The 25,547-nt window shown below is 38.7% G+C and overlaps 1 protein-coding gene across 5 annotated transcripts in view; it reads left to right on the top strand.

Moving 5' to 3' along the window:
* The window catches only part of LOC131255367 (sodium/pyruvate cotransporter BASS2, chloroplastic), a 34,080-nt gene extending 9,246 nt beyond the window's left edge, over positions 1-24,834 (top strand). Inside the window, exons 3-14 of one of the 5 annotated variants that reach the window (XM_058256074.1) lie at positions 8,821-8,944; positions 9,494-9,535; positions 9,793-9,906; positions 10,018-10,080; positions 11,963-12,090; positions 16,425-16,506; positions 18,205-18,256; positions 18,384-18,481; positions 19,131-19,292; positions 23,421-23,510; positions 23,607-23,706; positions 24,559-24,834. In XM_058256074.1, the coding sequence (XP_058112057.1) occupies positions 8,821-8,944; positions 9,494-9,535; positions 9,793-9,906; positions 10,018-10,080; positions 11,963-12,090; positions 16,425-16,506; positions 18,205-18,256; positions 18,384-18,481; positions 19,131-19,292; positions 23,421-23,510; positions 23,607-23,684 (1,033 nt within the window). In that variant the 3' untranslated portion in view covers positions 23,685-23,706; positions 24,559-24,834. The other 4 variants (XM_058256082.1, XM_058256067.1, XM_058256063.1 and 1 more) reach the window with 4 other exon arrangements.
* Positions 24,835-25,547: the final 713 nt, after the last annotated feature.

The following is a 25,547-nucleotide window of genomic DNA, read 5'->3' as shown; positions in this document are numbered from 1 at the left end:
ATCCCAAAATCTCTCCCTCCCTCCCTCATCCTCCTCATCTTCCAAGCCTGGCCTCTCTCTCTCTCTCTCTCTCTCTCTCTCTCTCTCTCTCCCTCATCCTCATCTTCCAAGCTCGACAACCACCCACCACCATCACCCGCCTCCTCCTCCTCCTCCTCCTCTCTCTCCTCTCCACTCTCTCGGTCTCCCCCTCCCTTATCTCTCAATCCGACTCGGTGTCAACTCAACCAGACTCAGTACTTCTGACCGGATTGGAGTCAGTCTGGATCAGTCTAGGCCAGACCAGACTCGGATCGAGTCAGGCATGTTGGACTCGGTATCGAGTCGGATCGAGTTCGGGTTAGGCCTATTTCAAAACTGGATCAAGTCGAGTCAGCCCTAACTTAGTCCAACTCGACCTGATGCCCAATTCTAATCAATACGTTAGCGATATTATTGAAATATCGTCGATACACTTATGATATAAGCATTACCTAAAATTTACATAGTCAAAAATATTGGTGATATTGATGCATTGGCAATACAAGCGGCACCTAGAATTTACATAGTTGAAAATATTGACGATTACATTAGCGATATTGATACGTTGGCGATACTTAACGATACATTGCTAATACTTGAAATTTCTGATACTACCAGCGTTATCGGTATCGCTACCAGTGTTATCTGTATCGCTGAGCTGGAGATAAAGATAATATCGGAGATAATTCGAACACTGCTTATATTAGGTTGGGTGGGTTCTAAGCCTAAGGTAGTAGGGTGAGATGAGTGGCATGGGTACGGGTCACCTTTGTAGGGTCGAGAGGAGATGGTTTCCAAGGTAGTTTGGTTTGGGGTGGGATTGGATTGAGACCAATTAGGAATAAGTTTGAGAGAATCAATGGATTCATGGTCAAATCCCTCCATGATGAATTTTTTATTATACTTTTGACTATGATCAAATGGTATAGTTTCATTTGTTGGTAGTTTGGAGGATTACAAGCATGACTATTTCTTTCCAACTGGATGTTTTTACATAAATATGGGCAATTGGACAAACCCAGTATGGATCATACATGGACGATGGCTGGAGTCGGCGGCTCTCCTAGGGTTTCCTCATCTGGGATCCTTAGGGAAGAGGATCAAGTTGGTCCTTGTGAACAACTTGATGCACTATCTCCCTTTAACCCTTTGAGCAAAATGTAGCAAAAGGAAGGAAAATCCATGGACTGACCCCATCTTTTCTACCTCGTAGGAACTTTAAGATCAACCCAAGGACACCTTCGGCATCCAATGCTAGTAGACCGACCATAGGCCTTGTTCAATAAGTGGAATGCATTAGCTATCTGCTCTTCGATTGGGAATACTAGATTGAGACCAATGATAGGTACTCCAACTGATGGGATAGATCGATACATAAGTATCGGATCATTGCTACCCTTAAGGCTAGAGTGGTAGTTGGTCTTGTGTCCAGTGTTTATGGTCTCTCTCAGCACCCACTCTCGACCAGTTTACCTACTATTGCTGGTCCTGTTGAACCTATATGCTATGCCTAGGCATCTAGATCTCCAGAACGACAAGCTGTCATGACCCATGAATTTGTTCTCTACAAAAAAAAGAAAAAAAGAGATACGTGATTGCTAATTCCTGTCCAACTTAATATGAATGTTTTTAGATGCTGTTAGATTTTTAAATTTAAGCATCACACGAATGGATCTATCAAGCGGTAGATTTATTCATGTGGATTCGATGACTGGGGAATGGATACAGACCATTCTCACTCTGCCCTTAGAAAAATGCCTTCATGTAGCCTTATCCTTAATGCAAAATCTAGAAGAGTTAAAGTCAAACAGACAATGGTTATCATGAAAAAAATTATGCACTAAAAGAAGATTGGTAGATATGTTTGGAACATGTAACATATTGGTAAGATGAAATGTGGAAGTTGAATTATTTAATTTATTTAAGTCGATGTGAGAAAGAGGCAAACCTGCACCATTTCCTACAGAAACCTTATCAAAACCTTGGTACTTCCACCATAACAATAGTTCACAAGATCATATGTAAATGGTTTGTTGAGCTCGTATGCGTATACCAAGTTTGTGCATTTGACATAAAACTGGATACACGCATAACAATGAACTTCTGTGGTGGAATGTCACTGACAGGTGTGATCCATGCGATGATGGCAGTTAAGAGCTACATGACCAATCTGATTGTAGATTTGGCACAATTGTTACTTGGAAACTGTCTAAATTGAATGATTGGGATAGGTTCATTCTTGCGGCCACCATGACTCCAACCCTTTCCACGCCCCCTATTATTACATTGTTGATTTGATTGAATGTTGCCTTGGCCATTGGTAGGTTGAGGCTCACCTTTGAGAGTGAAGAGGTCATTTGTGGTAGTTATAACAAGATCATATTTTTTTGTGGAAAGTTCGTGGTGATTTACTCATTGATTCATCAATGGAATGGCTGATGGCTGTGAAATTATTATATAGTTTTGTGTTTTAGTATTTATTTGGAAATAGAAAGATTACCTTCTTACAGGGTTTGCAATTGATGTTTTAACGCCATAATGTGGGCCTAAGAAATAAAGGTGAATCCTCGTTCCAGACTGTCCGCATAACATGTTATGAGTGAACTCCAACAAGTTGTGATAGGGCTTGTTCAAATAGGATGACCCTCAACCAACTCATCAGCTTCTGATGCTATCAATGCCACTCCAAGAAAGTTGGATTCACAAATATAATGACCTTTTTATCATTTTCTCGAGGATACTACTCAAGGTAGATATTTGAACTGTCCACGAAACCTATTAAATAGTGGCTGGTTAGAAGAGATTCTAATTGAGAATGCCAAAATGGTAGCTATTATGATCCAATTTTATAGCCATATGGTTAGAGATTTTGGAAATAACAAAAAGATGAGGTGGCGACTTTAATGACAAAAGCAAAAGAAGAAGTTGCCATGTTAACAGGGGTGTGGATGTTTCTAAGGGCAATGGAGAGGGATGGATGCACGTGGATATGAGAGGGAAAACATGGAGAAAATCTCCTGATTTAAGACCTCAAACTACGTACGTTAATCATGTATGTTGGCATCAGGTGACTGCATGTTGCCAAACGTATTTGCTTTGGAGTCTTCTTCTTCTTCTTCTTCTTCTTCTTTTTGATGTCGTTAGAAGAAAATATTGGGGGTTTATCTCACAATCTAAGTATGTTATAGATATGCTGTGCAAGTTTTGGATGGTTGATGCTAAATACCATTCCTCCCCGGTTATAGCCAATTGCAAATTAACACATGTGATCCTCTCCCTGATCCGTCTAACTATTGTAGTGGTTGATGCACTTCAGTATCTTATTTGGATGAGATTTGATATTGCGTTTCTTGTAAATCAAGTGTGCCAATTTATGCATGTGCCTACCACCACACACTAGCAAGCAATTAAACAGATTGTTCGATATATCAAAGGTTCAGTCAATTGTGGGCTTCTGCTTCATCCGTCTTACGTCTTTCTCATTGCTTTGATGCAAACTTGGCAAGCTGATAAGGACATCTGACCATTTAGAGTGTACTAGAGGAGGAGATCGGTCCAACCTTCACTTTTGCTAGATGACCCATACATGGGCCCGGGTGGGCCGCACTGAGGCCTTGAAGACCCCACATGCATGATCGTGCATCTTCGAAGACTCTACGCTAGGAAGATGCATGTGGGTTGCTTAGTTGAGGAGTCTTGACTGTTGGATTGAGAGGAAATGATGATCAGATCGTTGGATTGTGTGAATCCTTTGATCGGACAGTTGGGTCATTGTAATCGTTGATCATTGTGATAATGAGTGTTTGGATTAGCAAATTTTATGTTTTTGTTGATTATTCATAACTTAGGATTAACAAGTTTATATTTTATGGCATCATAGGACAAATGACACATTTTTATTAGAGGGTTTTTTAAAAAGAAATCTTTCATGATAGCATCTTTTTGTTAAAAAAAAACTTTTTTGAGACTATAAAGGGGGGACGCCCAGCCCTAGCCCTTAGAAAATGGAATGAAAAGCTCTCTTTTGCTTAGAAAAAGCATATTCTCTCATGTGAAAAGAGGTTATTTTGGTGTGAATCCAAGGGTGTGAAGCCTGTTATCTTATTCTTTTCTCTCATTCTTTACAATTGATCTATTTTCTTCTACTTACTCCTCCATCTTACTGAATCCCTCTTTACTTTTCTCTACCTCTTCTTCTTTCTTTGTTCTCAACCAAAATCCATCCCCATCACATCCAAAACCCACCTAAACCTAGCATATTCACACCATACAACCGTACAGACCAAACCCTAGACCATACGTTTGAGCGAGTGTGACCATACAGCCAGCCCTCTCTCTCTCTCTCTCTCTCTCTCTCTCTCTCTCTCTCTCTCTCTCTCTCTCTCTCTCTCTCTCAATCCTTGCTCCTTTTCCCCTTTAAGACCCCTAGCCCAATGCCTAAAACCCTAACCCTATTTTCTACTTCTCAAAACCCTACTTCCCCACAAATCCTAATTCCTAATTCCCCAAATCCATAATCCTAAATTCCTAAATCCCTAAGCCTAAATCCCTAAATCTGAAAACCTAAACTTCTTTCCTCAATTTCCTAATCCTTGGATTGTGCCAAATCTGCCCTTTGAACTTGAACTATGCCTATGCTAAGCGTGAGAGTTCCAATCTCTCATGGGACCTAAGATTTTCATGCTTACATGATTCATGCTTGTGTGGGATTGTGATTTTAATATAAATCCGAATTTTATCGCCTGTTTGGTACTCTTTTAATCACGGTAGGATAGCATGTTAATCTGTTAATAATCTCCACATCCAAATAGTTAAATCACACGTCCCGCATCACAGGCTGTCCTGATGGTCGATGATCTACAACTGGCTACTGTGTATATCTTAGTAATAATCTCATCTCTTGGAGCACCAAGAAGCAACCCACTGTGGGCTACTCAAGCACCGAATTTGAATACAGGTTATTGTCACACTGATGTTGAATTATCTTAGATTAGATCCCGTCTCAAGGATCTTCACATTTTCATCTCTGCCACTCTGGTGATTTGGTTTGACAACATCAGTGCTATCTACCCTGTTGCAAATCCTGCCTTTCATGTTCACACAAAGCATGTCGAAGCTGATTATCACTACGTCTGGGTGAAAGTTCTTTGCAAGGACATTGATGTGGTTCATGTCTACCAAAGGTCAGTTTCAGACATATTCACCAAAGGCTTGTCCTCAGCTTAGTTTCTTTCTTGGACAAGCTAATGATTTGAGAACACCCCATCATCTCTGATGGCCCCTTCCATTATCAATGACATCAAAGGATGGGAATAATGGGATGTGTATTAGTGATGGACCATTACTTTAGCATTGTCACCCCATTAGTTTGAGAGAGAGAGAGAGAGAGAGAGAGAGAGAGAGAGAGAGAGAGAGAGAGAGAGAGAGAGAGAGAGAGAGAGAGGTGTGAACATAGGGGGATGGGAGTGAGAGAAAATGATGCAAAAAATAAGTTCCGATAGTAAAAAATCTAATCGTTGGGAGGTTACGCTATCGCATACGGTGTACTGCTGGGAGGTTATGCAATAGCATACTGTATATGCGATGGCATAACCATATAAGTATGGCTTATGTGGTTGCATACTTCTCTATGTGCCAGCATAAACTCCCAACGACATAATAGCTGCATATGGCACCATGGCATATGCGGTCCGCTGGTCCAAAATGGCATATACAATGGCATAAGCGCTTATGTGATTGCATATGACAACACTGCTACTATCAATCAAAGTACTTTTGTATCACCAACCTGTGCAACGTACACATCTAACAGATAATGCTTATCCAAAATTCTGTTATAATCTGATTTGCAGAACTGTAAAGCCTTATGTAAAACCATATATTTTCCTATTAAATAGCAATACAATTGGACTCACCAATCAGGTTGGATTCGATGTGTTTGGGTGAGATTTAACTTCTGTTAATCAATTGCAACATGAATCTATGGTCGGTTATATTCTTCTGTTTATCAGTTCCTCCCTCACGTGGCCCATGGTTAAGATTTCAGATAGGGCTATCAATAGGTCAGGTACTGGTCTACCTCTATCTGGACCTGGATAAGGTGGTCTAGTTCGGGTTACATCAGGTTTGGGTCCGGGTACGATACTTGAGGTACCAGATCTGACTCAAAGGTTACCTGGATGTTAGGTCAATCCACTACATGGTACGGGAACTGCTATGCGCTATGCTGCTTCCTCCAATACGTGATATGCTAGGGGTAGGATCATGTGGTCACTCCAGTACATACCCATAGTACATTCATTGTAATTTATTGTACAAATTGACTTTGTAATTCATATATGTGAAATAATGAATATTACTATTCTAGATCACACAGTTGTGGCATTATATTATATGCATGCTGTTGGATAAATAAAAGTCATTACATTGCTAAGTGTAAATTTGCACTGCAACTCAATCAAAACTAGGAGTATAGAACCACAATTTTGGATCAGTAGAAATTGAGAACCGGATAAAAATGACCCATAATTTGTACTGCATTGTTCAGAAAGGAAAACATAGGGGGCTTGGCAATCTAGGTGACAATCGTCCGAATCTCATCAGAATTGGGTACCTGTTAGTTGTGTTTTAAATATCGATGATATTGGCCGATATATCCCACGATATATCTTGTATCCCACCTGTGCGATACGAAATGCATAGGTAGTGCCGATATATCCCACATGTTCGATCAGGTATGCATTTTCAATTTTCAATTCCTTTTTTGTTGAATTTATGTTAAATCGGTGTCAAATGGTTACAAATCCATTGGTTCTTGATGTTTTGCATGATAAATCATGGAGTTGGAGCTTTGATTTTGATATCCATTAGTTCTTCATGTTCTCCATGTCTTTTTTTCTTTTCTTTTCTTTTTTTTTTTTTTTTTGAAAATTTCCTTCACCCAACAATCAATTGAGACTAATTTCGAAGTATTTAGGAATATTTGATGAAATGATCATCACATTCACTCTAATTTCGAAATTTGAGTGTAAGGGGTTTGATTTGGGAAAATTTTGAAATTTCCTAATTTCTTCCAAATTGGTTTCAATGTTGCACTCCAAACATGAAATTTAGCATATATGAGGGCTGATCTATTGATTTGTTAAGTCCTTGTCAATTTTTGAAAAATAAAATCCATTTTTTAATTAAAAAAATTAATATATATATATATATATATATATATATATTCCAAATTTCCCTTTAACCGGCTGTAAATTGAGACTAATTTCAAAGTATTTAGGAGTGTTTGATGAAATGATCATCACATACACTCTAAATGTTATGCATTCAATTTGAGATGTTATGATCACCACATACACTCTAAATAGTTGCATTAGTTCAGTTAGAGAAGGCATAGCTTAGGACCCTATACAAAGGAAACCTATTATGTGCACTTTTTTTTGAGATGTTATGATTTAAAAGTATGTATTAAGGTTTTTTTTAAACAATCCCTGAAGTTTTATTGAAAAATTTAACCATTTTCCCAATGTTTCCCAAAAAGTACAATAAATTACCCGATACAAACGATATATCCCGTGCGATAATCGATACGTATCTATATCCCAAGGATGCGATACGTAACGCGATACCGATGTTTTGAACACTACCTGTTAGTACCTGTTGGATCTTAGAGGCTGTCAATGGGGTGAGTTTTGGTTCAGGTTTGGGTTGGTTTGAGTTTGTACAGTGGGTCTCTCGATGTCAAGGGTTTGATTTGAGTTAATCTATGCTATATTTACGATTTCAAAGTGCCTACACATCAACCATCACGTGCTGCCATGTGTGTGCACGTGTGTGTGTGTGCATTCAAGATTGAGCTTTTTGAGTCTATCAGGTTATGAAATGAGAAGTATCAAGTGCTTTGTGATTCGTCCTGAACTTTTCTTATTCTCAAATCTCCACTGTATATGGGGACGGCCTGGTGATTGGAACTGTTCATCTTTTGCACCCCACCATGGATACACCATGCGACAATCATCCGCACTTGTGGCGGTTCTCATTATTTTCTTTACTCTCTCTTGTAGTGCATGTTTAACTCCACATTCTCTCATCTACGCAGACAATCCACATCAGCACTACATCATGTTGAAACAATCACACGTAAGAACGAAGGAAAAAGCCCACTCATAAATCATAATTAACAAGGGAAGTTACTATTTACATGGAGTTTGAATTGAACTTTTTCCCCCCAATTTCAAGTAATTTGGAGGAGATCCTATGCTGTGGTACATATCTTGTTTTTCACTTTTGGTGCATACCTTTCAGCCTAAAGATGCCTCCAGAAATTCATTTGCTTTTGTTGGAATGACTTTCCTCGTGCAAGAAAGACGTTGGTTTTTCACACAGCAGACTTCCTCGCTAAATAACTTAGTTTTGATTACATTAAAAGGAAAGTTATTCCCCATTTTGAGCATAAAAGTTTCTATTAGACCATGTTTGCAATCTGGACATTCACTTACATGACATTGAAGTTAATTTATGGCGTTGAAAAATCGGCTATTAGGAATGGGTCGCCTTGCTTGACGTTCTTTATTATTCATAAAAGAAAATTTTTCAAGGAGGGGCATGCATTGTAATGAGATATTTATTTGCGTCTGATGTGAATTTCAATCTCCTGATTTTACTCGAAATTCTATTACGTGGAAGCCTAATCTTATGGACATTTTGGTTCTTCATCTCACTTGTGTCATCCTTCGCCCCCCCTTTGTTTTTCATTACCTAGAACATAGTTCTAAAGCTACTCTGCCATCCACTCCTCAGGAATCGTCATGTTCTATGCAAAGCTGAGGCAAATGCTTCTGGGGATGTTCCTAGTAGCTCTCCTAGTCAAATGAGCCAGTACGAGAGAATAGTCGAATTGCTGACTACTCTTTTTCCTGTGTGGGTATGTTTTCTAGCTGTCTCTTTGAAACCTTCGGGTTGTCCATTTGATCTGGCAACCAGACGTTTTAAACCATCTGAGAAATAACCAGCCAAATGGATGATCAATTTTTTTATTTTTTGAAAAGAAAGGTCCAATCATCAATCTGAACCATCTTGCTATGCCAGGCCTTAGACCATTCATGGTTCTAAAGATTAACGTCAATGAGATGATGCTATCCATCCAACATGTGGCTTGGAAAACAGGTGTTTACGAGTAACAATGGAAAATGCTTATGTTTGGGTGTTTAGAAGCATCCAGTCTCTAAGTTTTTTTTTCCATGAAATGAAAAAAAGAAGAGAAAGTACGTGTGGTTGGTGAAAAGTGAGCTGGGGCGACTGGACAACCCAAATTGACCATGGGACAGTACACATGTCTAATACAATTAGCTGCATGTCATTACCATAATTTTTGTATATTCCCTCCTTTTCTGTTACATGCTTTAGGTGTCCATTTAGGATAAGCATGCAATTGGCACAATCTTTCTGAAATTCCGCTCATTCATGTTGTCAGGTCATACTGGGAACGATTGTTGGCATGTACAAGCCATCTGTGGTAATCTTGTTTGTCCTTTTCTAATTTAGGGTGCATTTGGTTGCACCAAATATCATAAAATTTCATGATTGATCTGTCCTATGTGGTGCAAAATTTCACGACATTTCATGAAATTTATTGCAACTAAATGCACCGTTAATGTAAAAGTTTTTTTTTTTTTCCTCCTGGAATCTTCTTTTGTAGCTCAAGGGCTTCAAAAGATCTCACTTTCAACATTCCTGTATCTTGACTACTTGAGCGCATGGGTCTGCGTGCAGGTTACTTGGTTAGAAACAGACCTTTTCACTGTAGGCTTGGGTTTCCTCATGCTTTCAATGGGACTGACCTTGACCTTTGAGGATTTCAGACGATGTATGCGAAACCCATGGACAGTAAGATGCTACGTCTTTTCTAATTTAGGAATTCCAACTCTAGCATTTAAGCAATACATCTATCAGTCAATCTGTTTTCTTCTCATTTCACTTCGTTCTTATTGTTTGCAGGTGGGTGTAGGATTTCTTGCTCAGTACTTAATTAAACCCATGTTAGGCTTCGTCATTGCACTGGTATGGTTTGACCATATTATTTTATCATATTATGTGCTGGTTTTCTTATTGTTTAGATGGGATCCTCTTCAAATCTATTTCTTTAGGGAGAATTTTTGGGTCCTGAGCCTTGGGATATGTATGGGTCCTTATGCATCCTAGTCCGTAGAGGTGTAGTCCACAGATTGGTGATCAAGACTGTTGATCTGGTGGGTCCCATTGTTGATGGGTTTTCCCCAAAAATATCCCAGATTGAAAGATCCTAAACCTTTGAGTAGTGAGCTATAAATTAGATGGTTGAAAGAAATTGCAGTGGTGGTCCACATTCAATGGGAGGAATGCCAACGATTTGATGCATGGGTCGTCACCTCTCGGTGATTTTTGAGAAATCCCCTTTCTGCAGTCAGGCCCATCGGTTAACAATTGCGATCACCTGAAACAATGGGCCTCGCCTGTATGGGTTTGTGTGTTAGGGTACCGTACATGTTTTAGGACTCGGGCCTCAACAGTTCCTCTTCTTTAGGAGTTTTTCCTTTCTTCACAGATGCCAGAATCAGTCTGGTGCTCATGTTTCCCACCTACTGATAATCAAGTCTGCTATATTTTAGCATCTTTTGACATGTTGAGGTTGAAAATCTCGTAAACGCTTTTTTTTTTTTTTCCCATGTGTGAATCTACACCCTTCCTGATTGGAAGGTTGCAGTGGACCCATAATTATCAAATGGCTGCTCCCAAACATGTCAAATTTGACATGAAAATGTATGAAACAGGAAATGTTAGCTGCTTAAGCTTCCAATTTCAGTTTGTTGGACTTGGAAGTAACTCAGTAATTTGGGCATGTATAATTCAGTGTCTGTGTGATCTGGTGCATTTTCTTTTTTTAAATATTAAATGCCCATGTCATCGAAGTGATGCTGCCCATATTTATCATGGAGCCGCTTAAATCATTATGAGACTTTTTTTTTTTTTTTTTTTTAATAAAGTTTCGAGTGGCTTCGGTTGTATAGGTGTATGCATTTCTGAGAGTTGCTGTGTTATCAGAATGCAGCATCCTTGGAGCTAAGGGCATGTTTGGATATCCGCCAATTCCATGGAAATCAATGGAAATGGAAAGGAAAGGCTTTCCATTGATGTGACAGTTTGAGATGCTTGGGTAGGAAACAAGAGGGAGGATTCCACAAAGCATTCTTCGCACTTTCCCATAGTTTGGATTCTTTGGCACAAGAAGCTAGGTGACCATTGTCTTATCAGATTTCTACTCACTATCCAAGCAAGATACCTAAAAATTGAATCCATGTTTAATAGTTCTCATAGGAATAGTCTTGCCTTATCATTACCTTTTCTTTTCCATTGGAATTCGTTTGCTGTTCACACCGGGCTCGAGTGGGGTCGCCTGTGGGATGCAGGGGCACACTCGGGGTGGGCAGCCCATGTGAGGCGGGCCCCATCCGTGTGAAGTGGATGGCTTATGTGAAGCAGAACCCATGTGAAGTGGGGCCCACAAGGGGGGTTCGGCCGAAGTCCTAACCCATGCAATGTGGGGCCTGGGCTATGAGATAAAGGGATTGATTCGTCATGCCCTATTAGTTCAAGCTTTTAGAGCAAGTGGTTAATTGTCCTACATCAAAGTGGTATCAAAGCGGGAGGTCTCGTGTTTGAGACTCCTCACTGGGGGTGATTAATGCAAAGGCAATTTCACACAGGGCTTGAGTGGGGGTTGCCTGTGGATATATATATATATATATATATATATATATATATATATATATATATATATATATATATATATATATATCCTGCCGAAATCTGGCAAAAATTCAGATTATAATGTTTTTGTTGTTGTGCTCAGCACTGGTGCAATGTTTGGCTGCTAAATGCCTTTTTTTTTTTTTTTTGTCTGCAGACTTTAAAACTGTCCGCTCCTCTTGCAACTGGTCTTATTTTGGTCTCGTGCTGTCCTGGAGGCCAGGCATCTAACGTTGCAACCTATATATCAAAAGGAAATGTGGCGCTGTCAGTTCTCATGACAACGTAAGTGTATTACACGTGAAACTCATTCGATGTTATAGTACGCAGTAATCTAGTCTGCATCACTTGCGGGTGTAGTTTGTACTAATTATTTAAACTGAAAATATACTAGTTTGTGGTCATGATTTTGATTCCAAGTGCATTAACTAAATGGTATTGGTTTGAGTGCACTGCAGTGCTGGTACATGTCATTTTACATTTCTCATATCTCAGTACATGTTACTTAACAACTCCTCATGTCAAGGGCCTATTTGGGTGTCTAATATCTTCTAAAATTAGGATTCCTCTATAATTGCAATTAATATGGGCCCCAACTGCAACATGTCATAAAATTGTGTCATTTTGTGGGGAGGATATGCAGAACAGTATTCAAAGACTACATTTTCAATGGAGATTGAAACATCAGGCTTAACAAAACAACATGCAACTTCATGATGTGCCTTTGTGGACCTGCATTAGTTATAATCATGAAGAAATCTTAAGATCTTGTGACCAAACTGGCCATAGATATGTACCTTCTCTATTTATCTACTAATATTAAAATGCACATAGCATAAGAACCATAATCCAATGGTTTCTCACAAAATACAACTCTTTAGTTGCTTATCTCTCCAAGCTATTAATGGCCAGTCCACTGGTGATGCTTCTCTCTCCAAGCTATAAATGCTCAGTCCAACAGTCATGCTTCTCTCTGCAAGAGGAGTTATTTGATATGTTGCAAGAGTTTGAGATCCATTCACATCCACTCAGCTATATTACAAGTGTTATACATATAACGATACTGAAAGCATCCAAGTTGTGGGCCACAGTCTAGATGGTTCGTAGCTATTAAATTAGACTGATTGGACATTTTAACCTCTGATCCATTGACATGGTTTTGTTGAATTTAGATTGTTGACTATCTTTGTCTGAACCACCACTGGATGTCTACCAATAGTCCATTTGATATCTTTAATGTGAATTTTCTTTTATAACCCATCTATAGTGGGGCCCAAGATTTCTACAGATTAAGATAAAAATGCATGTATACTGTGTGTGTCCCTTGTGTTCATGTGAATGGATCATGAAGTTCCTTTCAGTGTGATTTTTTTACCTCCAAATTCAGTTTCACCATGAGTCACTTTGAATTTTCTAATGAAAAAAAAAAAAAGTCCATGTGAGAGGTGTGAAGAAGAATGCTTGGCGCAAGGAGGGAATGAAGATGTGCACCGCTGCACACATACCCATGCGGCACATTTGTGCTAGAGCTTAATTGTGTATCGTCTGTGAACAAACATTGAATGTAGTTTGTCCCAATCTAGGCCAGTCCATTAATCATGTGGGTCACCTCTGTAAATTTAATCTAGGCCATCGGTGATTTTATTTCCAACTGGCTTTTCAAAAAAAAAAAAACTCTCCAACTGACCATCTTTTCATTGTGAGTTTCACCCACTAAATGGTTGACAAGGCATGATTTATGAGATGCGACATGTTCATGACCCACTTAACCAATGCCCCAGACCTCATATGGGTGTTCCTCATTGGCATGCATGATGCAAGTACCTCTTCAATCCTCCTTGAGGTATAGGTAACCAAAGACCCTAGCAGTGAAGGCTAAGGCTAATTGCACTAGAGTGACATGATCCAAGACGATAATTAGACAGGCCCCACCTACCAAATGTCTTTATGTTAAAGGTTAGGCTAAGATAGTCATGAGTGGGCCGCATGTAAATGTGTAAATGTGCAACACTAGCCAATTTCTCTTAATCTTCCATTTATTTTGCAAATGTTTGGTCCATATGATTGTCAAATGACTGAATTTTCCAGTCAAGGCAGCTACACAGTAAGAGCACCTGTGGAGCTGCTCGGATCTTGCACACGTGTGTAAGTGTAACACGGTAGCATGTGAGTGGCAAATGATCAAAGGGTGCTAAATGAACTCAAGTGAGTGCACTTTCACCTCTGACATATGGCTACACAGGTCACTGGCTGAAATTCAAGATGCTCAGCAGGTGGGTCCCATTTTCTTGACCCAAAAATCAGGTCGATCTGCTCATTAAGTGGGCCACGCAAAAAAGAAATGGAAGGTTAAAACAAACTGGCTCATGGCCCATATTCTAGATATACTTGTGGCCTACCTGATGACTAGTTGGACCTAATTTTTGGGCCAAGGCATGTGCATGATTGGCCTCACCTGATGAATAATATTCTTGATTTTTCACATTTGTGAAGGGCACAAAGCCCTTGGTCTTTCTCATGTGAACATGCAACTTAAGCATTGCTCCTGTATACTAATGCAAAAAGGAATATTAACTCCCTTCAGTAATGGTTAACATCTAATATTTGAATTTGCTTTAATTTTTGAATTAATAAACCCTTGGATTTATCCCATGGGTCCCACTGCTATGCTAAGGCTACCATACAGTCCACTAGATCATTTCCCTAAAATATATATTGGAATATTCTGCTAATGAGTTGTATTCAAAGTTTCCATTCTATGTAATTTCTATATTTTCCTGCTAGTACAACATTGAACAAGTTCTTTGTTATCATGTTAAGTTCTGGCCATTTCTATGATTGTATACCTAAGTCCTATGCTAGACAGTATATATCCATCTTGTGCTAGACAGCAATGATAGTTCACCACTATTTCAAAAATGGTGTGCATTATGGAAATCAAGACAACCCAAACTGCTGATCTTATTGTAGATGGACCATAACCCAAAAATCACACATAAGAGATGGTAGGCACCAATTTGATTATTCCTGTTGTATTTGGACCACTGACTATTTTGCTTTTAACCATCCATTTGATAGCTATCAGACGGATTGCCTTGAATTGCCCATTCAGTGTAATTCTCTTGCGGCTCTCCCTCCACATGTGCCCCACAAGTTTGATGATCCGAATGGCCGTACATGTGTGCTGTATGCGAGTACAACTCACCACCATTTTGAAAATGGTGGTGAACTACCAGTGGAATCTTTGCCATCTAGCTTCGTCATCTTCATCAGCTTGAAACTACAGTTCATCGACTCTATGTTTTCTGCAGCTTCAATTCACTCATTAGCACTGCCATTGTTTTCCGGCCACTTCCATTCAGTTGTTAACACTGTCAGTATGATAGAAAGAAGTGGAATTTTTTAAGGGCCATGGAGATACATCTGCTTTCATTTTATTCTGGGTTGAATGCTTTTGGGACTTCATTGTGTAAAGAAGTTAATACGTCCAATAGCAGGGAATTTAATTCTCTTTGTTTCTATGCACCAGAAGGACGCATTAGAAGATTAATTGCTTATTGGGGAATTAAAGGGTTTGGGCCCCAGCTAACATACTGTTTTCTGACGCGTGGGATTTAGTGCATGTGGAGCCCATGGTTCTTTGATCCAGAGCCTGGATGGTGGAGTGCCAAAAGAATTTCCCCAGTTGAATGTCCTAACCATTCGATCAGTGAAATTCATATAAGACAAGAAGAAAAACAGCAACAGTCTAGAATGTGACCAAGTATCAGATGGCTAGGATTTCAAATTGGGGGTGGGGATATCAGTTCTGGTAGCCCGGGTTGCCAAAACAGGGCCACATATGCAATGAATTCACATCTCAGTAAACTATACATTTTCTGAGGCTAGCACCCTACAAATCCTTGGGATTATTATCCAGACATCAGTTTCTTCATCTCACAGTTCTGAAGTTAATTTCTGTGAACCATGGAGGTATCTAAAGGGGATCGAGTCTCGTTGGGTTGGGTCCATTTTGGTCCCCATCCTTTTTCTTTTTTTTTAGGACCCAGACCCAGATCCGATTGGATTTTGGGAACTATTGGGTACCCATCGGGCCTTTGGACCTCGGTTTTGAGTGGGGTTCGGATTGTGCCCATGTCAAATACAGGCATTCATGTGGTTGGCCGACTTGAATGGATAGACTAGATTACACACATGTGCTACACATGAGAGGTGTTGTGGCTTGGGAAGCCTCACTAAGTTGCTAGAACAATTAATAAATATACCTAAAATATATAATACTACTATTAAAATTAACTAGACCCGATTTTAATCAGATCCAAGATGGGGGACCAGGACCCAACTAGACCTGGTTTTTTACCGGATCCAAATGGCAGACCCAAACCCAACCCGACTACTAAACAGGTCTGAGAAATTGGCCCTGGATCTGTTAAAATCGGGTTGGGTCCATCAGGTACACCTGCGGGTCTGGGTTCCCATTGACAGCCCTGCCTATGGTATACTTGTGCACACCAATGCTTTAACTGATGGACTCTGTACTGCCTATAAATGATTCCTGATTATAACATCATGTATAAATTACTAACAGATAGCCATTCTACTTGCATGGTATTTTCCAGTTGTTCAACCATTGGTGCCATTATTATGACACCTCTCCTTACAAAGATACTCGCGGGTCAGCTTGTTCCAGTTGATGCAGCGGTAAGATCATACACATTTCTTGATAAGTGATGCTTTGATAGATAGTCCTTGATTTCGAGTGCTTTGAAGTCATGTAACTTTGAAAGTTGTACAAGTGTCTATGTTTAACATGGCCGACTCACAAGGTATTAGGTGTCTAACTTGGAGACCCTAAAAAACTTGACAAACTAAGTCGCTGTTTGGATGATCACAAAGTGGGTACCTCACAAGCTATATCGGCTAGAGACCGTGTAAGTAGTTTGTGAAGCTCCCTTTCGCACACAAAAAGAGGAAAACAAGTACAACATGTGCTCAAAATATGACCGTTAAGCAAGGATAGTCTATGCTTGCTACAAGGGTTGGATGGGTTATACATGCCAAAAGCCTTGTATGGTACATGTAGGAACATAATGTTTCATGCGCATGCATCACGTTTGCCAAATGTTCTATGTGCAACTAACCGTGTTTAAGCATGCACGTGCTACCATCAATCTTCAAGTCCCTCACATATGCCACATGTCAATCAGTGGGCACATGCACCATAATGCTACTTGTGTCACCTACATTCTTAAGCTCCTCCAATGTTCCACCACTCCCTGTTCTAGGTGCTTGATCAACAGGGTACTATACAGGTAGTCCAACATTGCATGACCTGTATGGTTTATTCAAGACAACATGTGCAGTAGACAACTTTGTAAGCATCTGAATGGCCCCTAGGACATCTTTATAATTATATAACAATACTAAAAGATATATTTTTATGAATTTTAGTTCATGAAGGCATAACAGTTGCAAAAACTTGCTGGGAATGACATATGCACCTCATGTTTTTGATAGTTACACCATTTCTTTCTACTTATGGTATTAGAATAATACAAAATTGTATACTATGATGCCAAAAGTGGAAATAGAGGGTGTTTGGATAGAACAAGAGTGTGGATATCAGTTCCCAATCTGACCTAGATAACAAGAAACACACATACCACAAAATAATACTAAAATAGAAGGGGGGAAAAGAAAGAGAAATTGAAGCTTATGTAGTGACCATGTCAAACATTCTTGGCATGCACCATGTGTGCAAGCTAATCATTTTTGTGTAAGGGTTTTGCTAATGTCCAAAACTTCATGGGGATGTTAGCAATGTCCCCAAACCTTTTGAATGGCACATGGGGTGACCAATTATCGATCTGAATCATTCGTTCATTCATACAACTAGGAGCAAGCCATGGTGCAAAAATCATGCCAATCGGATGATCATAAGATTCCGATCAATTGTATGAAAATGGACAATCAAGATTTACTCAAGAAACAAAATAGGTCCAATCATCATCTTGAAACATCAACTAGATAGATCCCACTTTGTATTTCTTACCATTCTAAACCAACACTTTCGTTTGATGATTCTAACCATGTGTTTTATTGCTTGTAAACAATGGATGATTGTAACAAAGTGGCCTCATTTAAAGGGTTACGATATTCTAATCGGTGTTATTCTTGCATCATGGCTTGCTCCTAGTTGTATGAATGAATGAATGAATGGTTCCGATTGGCCATAGGTCAACCCTTGTGGCATTTAAACGGTATGGAGGCATTGCTAACATCCCCATGAAGGTAGGGACATTAGCAAAAACCCTTTTGTAAATGTTATTGTTCCATTTAGTCCTGGGCACCGTCCTCCAGCATACTGACTGACATTCAAAATTGTAATTTCTATTTCAGGGACTAGCCATCAGCACTTTTCGGGTTGTTTTGGTGCCTACAGTTGTTGGTGGTAATTAAAAGCTATTTTAATAAACCCCGTTTCAGCATTCCGCTGCATATCAAGATCCATGTCTTCTGATGCAGAAGCATGGCTGCATTGGGATGCAAGTACTAATCAAGTTGGGTTTCTATGCCAGTTTTAGCACATGAATATTTCCCAAAATTTACCAAGAGAATAATCATGCTCACGCCATTGATTGGGGTTATTCTGACAAGCCTTCTCTGTGCAAGTCCTGTAAGTATTCAAATATTTTTGTCAGTCATTTTGTAGAGGATGGGGTTTATTGTCACGAGGAATTATAGGATCCTCTGCTAAAACGAATGTACAGTTAGCTGCTGCCCAGGATTCCATGGATGTGGGAGCCTTGTTTCAGTGGTCTAGGTTGTTGTTCTGATCAGGGCCATTATTGATGAGAGATGTCCCAAAAAATCTCCCATATTTTAAGATCCAAGTCATTTGATCAGTGACACAGGCAGTGGAAATAAATAATGCATTGATCCATTTTCAATGAAAAATGGATCATATATATATATATATATATATATATATATATATATATATATATATATATATATATATATATATATATATATATATATATATATATATATATATATAGAGTTAGGATCTTACAATCAAGGAGGCCTTTTAGGCATCTCCATTCCATAGTGAGCATTAGATGAATGGTCTGGACGGCCAGAACATGGCCCCACATGTACAGAGTTATAAGTGCAACAAACTATATGTTGTGGTGCAGTGCAGGATCCTTATTTCTTTATTCTATATTGGCTCTCCATGGATCTAGTTCATCAAATCGGTGGCAAACTCACAATAGCTTTTTATGTAATCTGAAATCTTACTTGGGTTTATACTTGTTGGAAAGATTGGACAAGTTTCAGAAGTCTTAAAGGCTCAAGGGGCACAACTAATAGTTCCTGTAGCTCTCCTGCATGCTGTTGCATTTGCTCTTGGTTATTGGTTTTCGAGATTATCATCATTTGGTGAATCCACCTCCCGCACCATTTCCATAGAATGCGGGATGCAGGTAGCGTCTTTCTGTATTCACGTCTTTTCTATGTATTTTGCATAATGGTTAATGGTCATGAATGCATATTAGTTCTGTTTCTTTTCTTTTCTTTTTTTGGGATTGGCTATATGCATAGTGACTTAATTGTATATAGGATGCTAAGTGCAGAAGATGCTATATCTTGAACTGTGAGACCTAGATATGGACAGTGTTTCCATTGTCGACGAAAAATCGATAATATTGCCGATATTATCGGTGTCGCTGGACCGGCGACACCGAAACACCAAAAATTCGTTTCTCTTCCTAATGTCGACGAAATATCAGCGATATTTTCGATTTTATTGGGAAAAAAATAATTATCAGCGACAACTCTCCCTATTTAAAAAAAAAACAAAACAGATATAGAAAAAAAAATCTCTTACCATTTTTTTCTCAAAATCTGCCCGCGGGAGTGGCTTTCGGATGGATTTGGTGGGCCAACCACGGTTGATAGCGCCGGATTTTCAGAGGTAAGAAATCTCTTCTTTTTTTTCTTTGAAAAGAATAGGTTCGAAAGAAACCCAATTTCGACGAGGTTGAAGGGGATTTGGGTTGCGATTTGAAAAACGAGAGAAATTTCGGGAAAGATAATCGGAATTTTTTTTTAGGCGGAAAAAACGATGGAAGCCCTTTCGGTGAAGATGAGACGAAAGGGGCGCGGATTAGCTACTGACAGGTTGAGTAGCTAGACTAGCTACTGAGTGACGTCACTAAGTTCCGTGGGCCCCATCATGATGTATGTTTTGTATCCACGCCTTCCATCCATTTGGAGAGATCATTTTAGGGCAATATCCAAAGAATGAGTTAAATCCAATGATCCAGTGGGCCCCAGCACAGAAAACTGTGGGAACAGTGACGTCCACCATTAAAAACTTCTGAAGGCCACAAAAGGTTTAGATCAAGCTTATATTTATGTTTTCCCTTATTTCATGTATTTTTTAACTTTTGAATGGGTTGGATTTCAAATAAACATTATGGTGGGCCGTAGGATAATTTCAACGGTGGGCACTCTCCCCACTGCTTTCTGTGGCGGGGTCCGGTACAGATTTTTATCTCCCTCATTCATTGGCTCCTGCCCTAAAATGATATCTCAAAATGGATGGATGGTGTGGATACAACACATACATTATAGTGGGGCCCACATAACTTGGTGACGTCACTTCCATGGCGGACTCGCGATTCAACCTGTCAGTATCTAATCCACATCCGCATGGGTACGTGTCATGCGATGACGAGTGCTGAAGCTCCTCGAGCTCCGAGTTGTATGAACGGTTTAAAGGTTATCAAAATTAAATGGGCCCCAAATTGATGTATTTATTACATCCATACCGTTCATTCATTTTTCAAATTCATTTTAGAGCATGAATCAAAAAATAAATCATAACCTAATCTCAAATGGACCACACCAGAAATAGCAGTGGTTAATGATTTTCACCGTTAAAACATTCGTAGGGCCCACCATAAAGTTTATTTTCAATTAAATCTGTTCATAAGGTCAAAAATACCTAGATTAAGAGGAAAAATACATAATATTGATCCAAAACTTATGTGACCCCAAAAAAGGTTTCAATGGTATACATTCAATCCCCCACTGCTTTCTGCGGTGTGATCCACTTGATCTTTATATCTATCTTATTTTTCAGCTCAAGCCTTAATACGAGCTCATAAAATGAATGGACGGTTTGGATATAACACACACCTCATGATGGGACTCATAGAACTTGCTGACGTCAGTACACCCAGATACTTGTACACCAACCAAGACGAAAGCCCCCTTTTAGAGAATGAACTCGGTGCAATTACGGGGCTTTACAAACAGTGATGCGTCTCTCACGATGGGCCCACATTGATATATTTATTTTTTATGCACGCCGTCCATAGGTTTTTTCAGATTATTATAAGACACTAGCCCAAAAAATGAAATAGATTGATATCTAAGCTAGGCCATATTTTAAGAAAGAGTGTTGGTTGAACCTCCACCATTAAAAACTTCTTTGAGCCTACATTAATGTTTTTATGTTTTTGTAATGTTTATTTGTCATCCAACCTAAGGTCTCGTAAACCTTTATATAAAAAAGAATAAATATTAGGTTGGTCCAAAACTTCTGTAATCCATGAGAAGGTTTTAATGGCCTATCACCACTGTTTCTCATGTGAAGGTCCACCAAAGATTTGAATCTGCTTCATTTTTTAGATTATACTCTAAATTGATTTTTAAAAATAGATTATTATTATTATTTTCAATTCATCCCAGCAGGAAGGGGACCATGAATTGTTTGAATGTATATAAACATCATGCTAGACCAAGGAGATTTATTTGTCATCCAAGTTGAAACCTTCCTAAGAGCTATGGCCCACAGTGGTATTTATTTGTCATCCAAGTTGTTCATAAGATCACACAGAGATAGATGAAGTTAAAATACAAAAATGACATGGATCCAAAACTTTTGTGGCCCCTAATGATTTTTCAACGGTAGGCATGTTCAATTCACATTGTTTCCTGTGGTGTGGTCCATTTGAGCATTGAATATGCTTCATCTTTGGGATCAAGCCTTAAAATTATCTTGTAAAATGAATGGATGGGGTGGATAAAATACATAAATCACAATGGGCCCCACATAGTTGACTCAGTACGATAAGCATACTGATTTATATGGTGCGCATGTGTCACTTTTTTGTATCTTTGGATTGATGGGTCGATGCTCTGTGGGGCCATCATAATGATAAATATTTTATCAACGTCGTCCATTTATTTTGATAGATAATTTTAAGGCATGAGTCCAAAATGAGACAGATTTGCATCTCAGGTGGACCACACTAAGGGAAACAGTGGTGATTAAATGCCCACCATTAAAAACAGTGGTATGGCCCACCACCAGATTTTTGGATCTGCCTAACTTTTAGAACATTATCCTATTGTGGCCTTTCAAAACAGATGGTAGGAGTGGATTTGTGACATACATCTCTATTATGCAAAAAACCACACTAATTGGATAATCCAATCCATCCTTGATTTGACATCTTTGAATTCATTCACTTTTGCATGTCTTAATTTCTGTATGCCAGCTTCATTTGTAATATATAAACTCATTTTAGTTGTTATTAAAGTGATTTTTTATGGCATCGCATGCTTTTTTTGTCCCATTAAATGAAAATTTATTATGTAATGTATTTTTTTTGCAATTTTTTTATTCCTGAATCTGTAAATATGTGTATTCATGTATGTCCTGAAGTTTCACAGAAAAATTTCATCATTTTCTCCATATTTCCCCATTTTTTCCTGCATTTCCGGTTATCGGCGATATTATCGGCGATAACGATATTATATCTTTATCTCTGGCCAGCGAAACTTGTAGCGATACCGACAACTCGAACACTGGATATGGATGCTGATATGTACATAAATACATGAATACTAATACGTACATAAACACGTGTATGGGGATATGACACTCCATTTCTCAGAATCCTGGACTCAGATGCAGATTTGAGTGTACCATTTGCAACATGCCAGTCACATTAAGCTTTATGGTTTTTACTTGAACCCTCTTGACCGTTCTATTAATTTTAGTTTTACCAAGTCTAATGCCTTTCAGTCTTTCTAGCATTCTGTTAGTGTTTTTTTTTTTTTTTTTTTTAAATTTTTTTTAAAGGTTTTAGTTAGTATGTTTGGGTGCAGTATCAAACTGAATTGCAATTACTAGTGGAATAGAGTAGAAATAACCAAATTGCGATTTCCTTAGCATTCATATTGGGGTGTGGGCTCCAAACAGCAATTATGTTACTGTCAAGTTGGACTTGAAAGAAATGCACTCACAATTTGTAATTTGGTGTATTACTTCATTGGTTCGGCCGTATGAATACTAGGATACATAATATTTAAAAATAAATACTAGAACACATAATAAATGTTTTTTGCCATTTTCTCGTGATTCAAATGAATATTTGCAATTCAATTCACTTGTGCACCAATTGAAGCTTTAACGTTTTTCAGCCCCACTTGTACAGCTGTGCCACTCTATGCCAGATTCAAGTGCATGACTAATCAATAAGAGTGCTTCTATGACATGCATAATATCTTCTTCCTTTTTTTTTGGTCTATGGCAGAGTTCCGCACTTGGGTTTTTACTTGCTCAAAAGCACTTCACCAACCCGCTTGTTGCTGTTCCTTCTGCTGTCAGCGTTGTGTGCATGGCGGTATGACTCTTTACTCTTATTGATCACTCAAATTTGCTCGCTGGCCACCTTGTGCTTGATTTCTTACTGGGCCTTTAAAACATTTCCCTTTTACAGCTTGGTGGGAGTGCACTTGCTGTTTTTTGGAGGAACATGCCAATTCCAGCAGATGACAAGGATGATTTCAAAGAATGAAAAAACTTCAGCCTTTACCCAGGTATCTTTGCTCTTGTAGAAAATGTTATTGTTTAAGCCTCCCCTTTAAATTTCGACTGGGGAAATGTCCTCTAGCATAAGTTTTGCATGCATTCTCTAGCTAGAACCTGCTCTCACATAGCCAATGTGGTATCGGTTACATATCTTCTTTGGAAACATTTTTGTGAACTGTACTGCTTTTGTTAGTCCTAGTCATTAGAACTGTAGAATGAATGTATTGCCTTAACAAGTCTTTTTGAGTATTGAGGAAATAATCAGAGTTTTAGCCAACGTTTTGGGAAAATGGCATTGTGAGCATATAACAGGTAGCCAGTTTTTACCAGTAATGGCCATTATATTTAGGAAAAACATCAAATGGAAAAAGAAGGGGAAAAGACAGAAAATGGGCCTCACATTTTTTTTTTTTTGCAAGATGGTCCCACAAGATTAGAAACATCATAACTTGAATGGTCGAATGATTTCATTTCTTTGCTTTTATTATGTTAATTTCTTTGTAATTTCTCAACGAAGACGCAGCCTCTTTTTTCCACAAATAACACTGCTTTCCACCAAGAAAGGGAATAGAAAAATAAATAATACCATTATGGATAGGGAGGCATTATAGGTTGCATAAGAGCAAATGTGTATTTCTTTTAATACATATGATGATTACATGCACGTGGGGTCCATGTCTTGGTGATGCACATGATTACATACCATCTGATCCTCAGCAGATCTCCCATATTGAAAGATTCTAAGCATTCAATATTTGACACTTCCCTGTTGAATTTGGGCCATTGATGTATTTATTTATTTTTCTTGTAACTGTCAATTTGCAAGCCACCATAAGTGTTGACATCTTTTGATCTAGAAGACTTCTGGAGCATCATACATCCATGACAAGTCCTGCGAGATCTAAAGCTTGGACCACCAGACTGTGGGCCCCACATATACTGTTCAACAAATCCTATGTAAGCAAACAAGTGGGACCATATAATTCCTAGTATCTAAAACATCAGCATCATCATCTAAGCCTTATCCCCACTGATTGGGGTCGGCTACACGAATTTATTATGCCATTCTACTCTATCATGGGCCATAACTTCAGTGTATTTAAAATGAACCGTATAAAAAACGATCTTATCTCTAACACGGGCTTCAGTTGATTTCTGTCTGTTTACAGTAAAAAAAGAGGAATTTTTTGACAAAAAGATTTTCTATAGCGATATAGGTAGTGATGGATGTTAATGTATGTTTGTTAGTCTATAAAAGTAACTTGACAAAAATAGTACGTGTTGTAAGTATTCAAACAAAGATCAGGACTTTTCCTCTAAAACATTGAAATAACCTTTTTTTAAAGGTGGTTTTTTTAAGATATATGTATTATTCACAAACAAATATTAATCACATATAGTAAGTGAGATGAATGTCTTAAAACCCAGACTGGATGGCAACCTGTTTTGGTGGGCCATTCAGTTGGAACTGGCATTCTACTGGTCAGACCTGCCTTTACTCTTTCTGAATCTTATCGACAAATGATCTGCTTTCAGCGTGGTGGTTAGAGCATTTGCTTTCGATTTATGTTTGAGAACTTACATGTCCTAATCCAGAACAGTTCAAAATGGGAGTCAGGCAGGGAATTTTTTTTATTTATTATTTTTCATTTCCACAAAATTCTTCAAGAATTATGATTTTTACTAAATAATGCCTTGGGGAATTGAAATTTCCAGGCTGTGCTTTTCCAGAGGTGCAATTACCAAAACGTCCTCATTTATTCTCTTTAAGAGGTGATAAAGTCAAGAATTATGGTGCCAAGTGGTATGTGTACGACAACCAACCCGTCCAAAATATGAATTCCACTAT

The sequence above is a fragment of the Magnolia sinica genome, chromosome 1 (genome assembly GCF_029962835.1).
Source record: "Magnolia sinica isolate HGM2019 chromosome 1, MsV1, whole genome shotgun sequence".
In the NCBI taxonomy this organism is placed as follows: Eukaryota; Viridiplantae; Streptophyta; class Magnoliopsida; order Magnoliales; family Magnoliaceae; genus Magnolia; species Magnolia sinica.
Note: the sequence above shows the minus strand (reverse complement) of the source record. Positions and strands in the feature narration are given on the sequence as shown.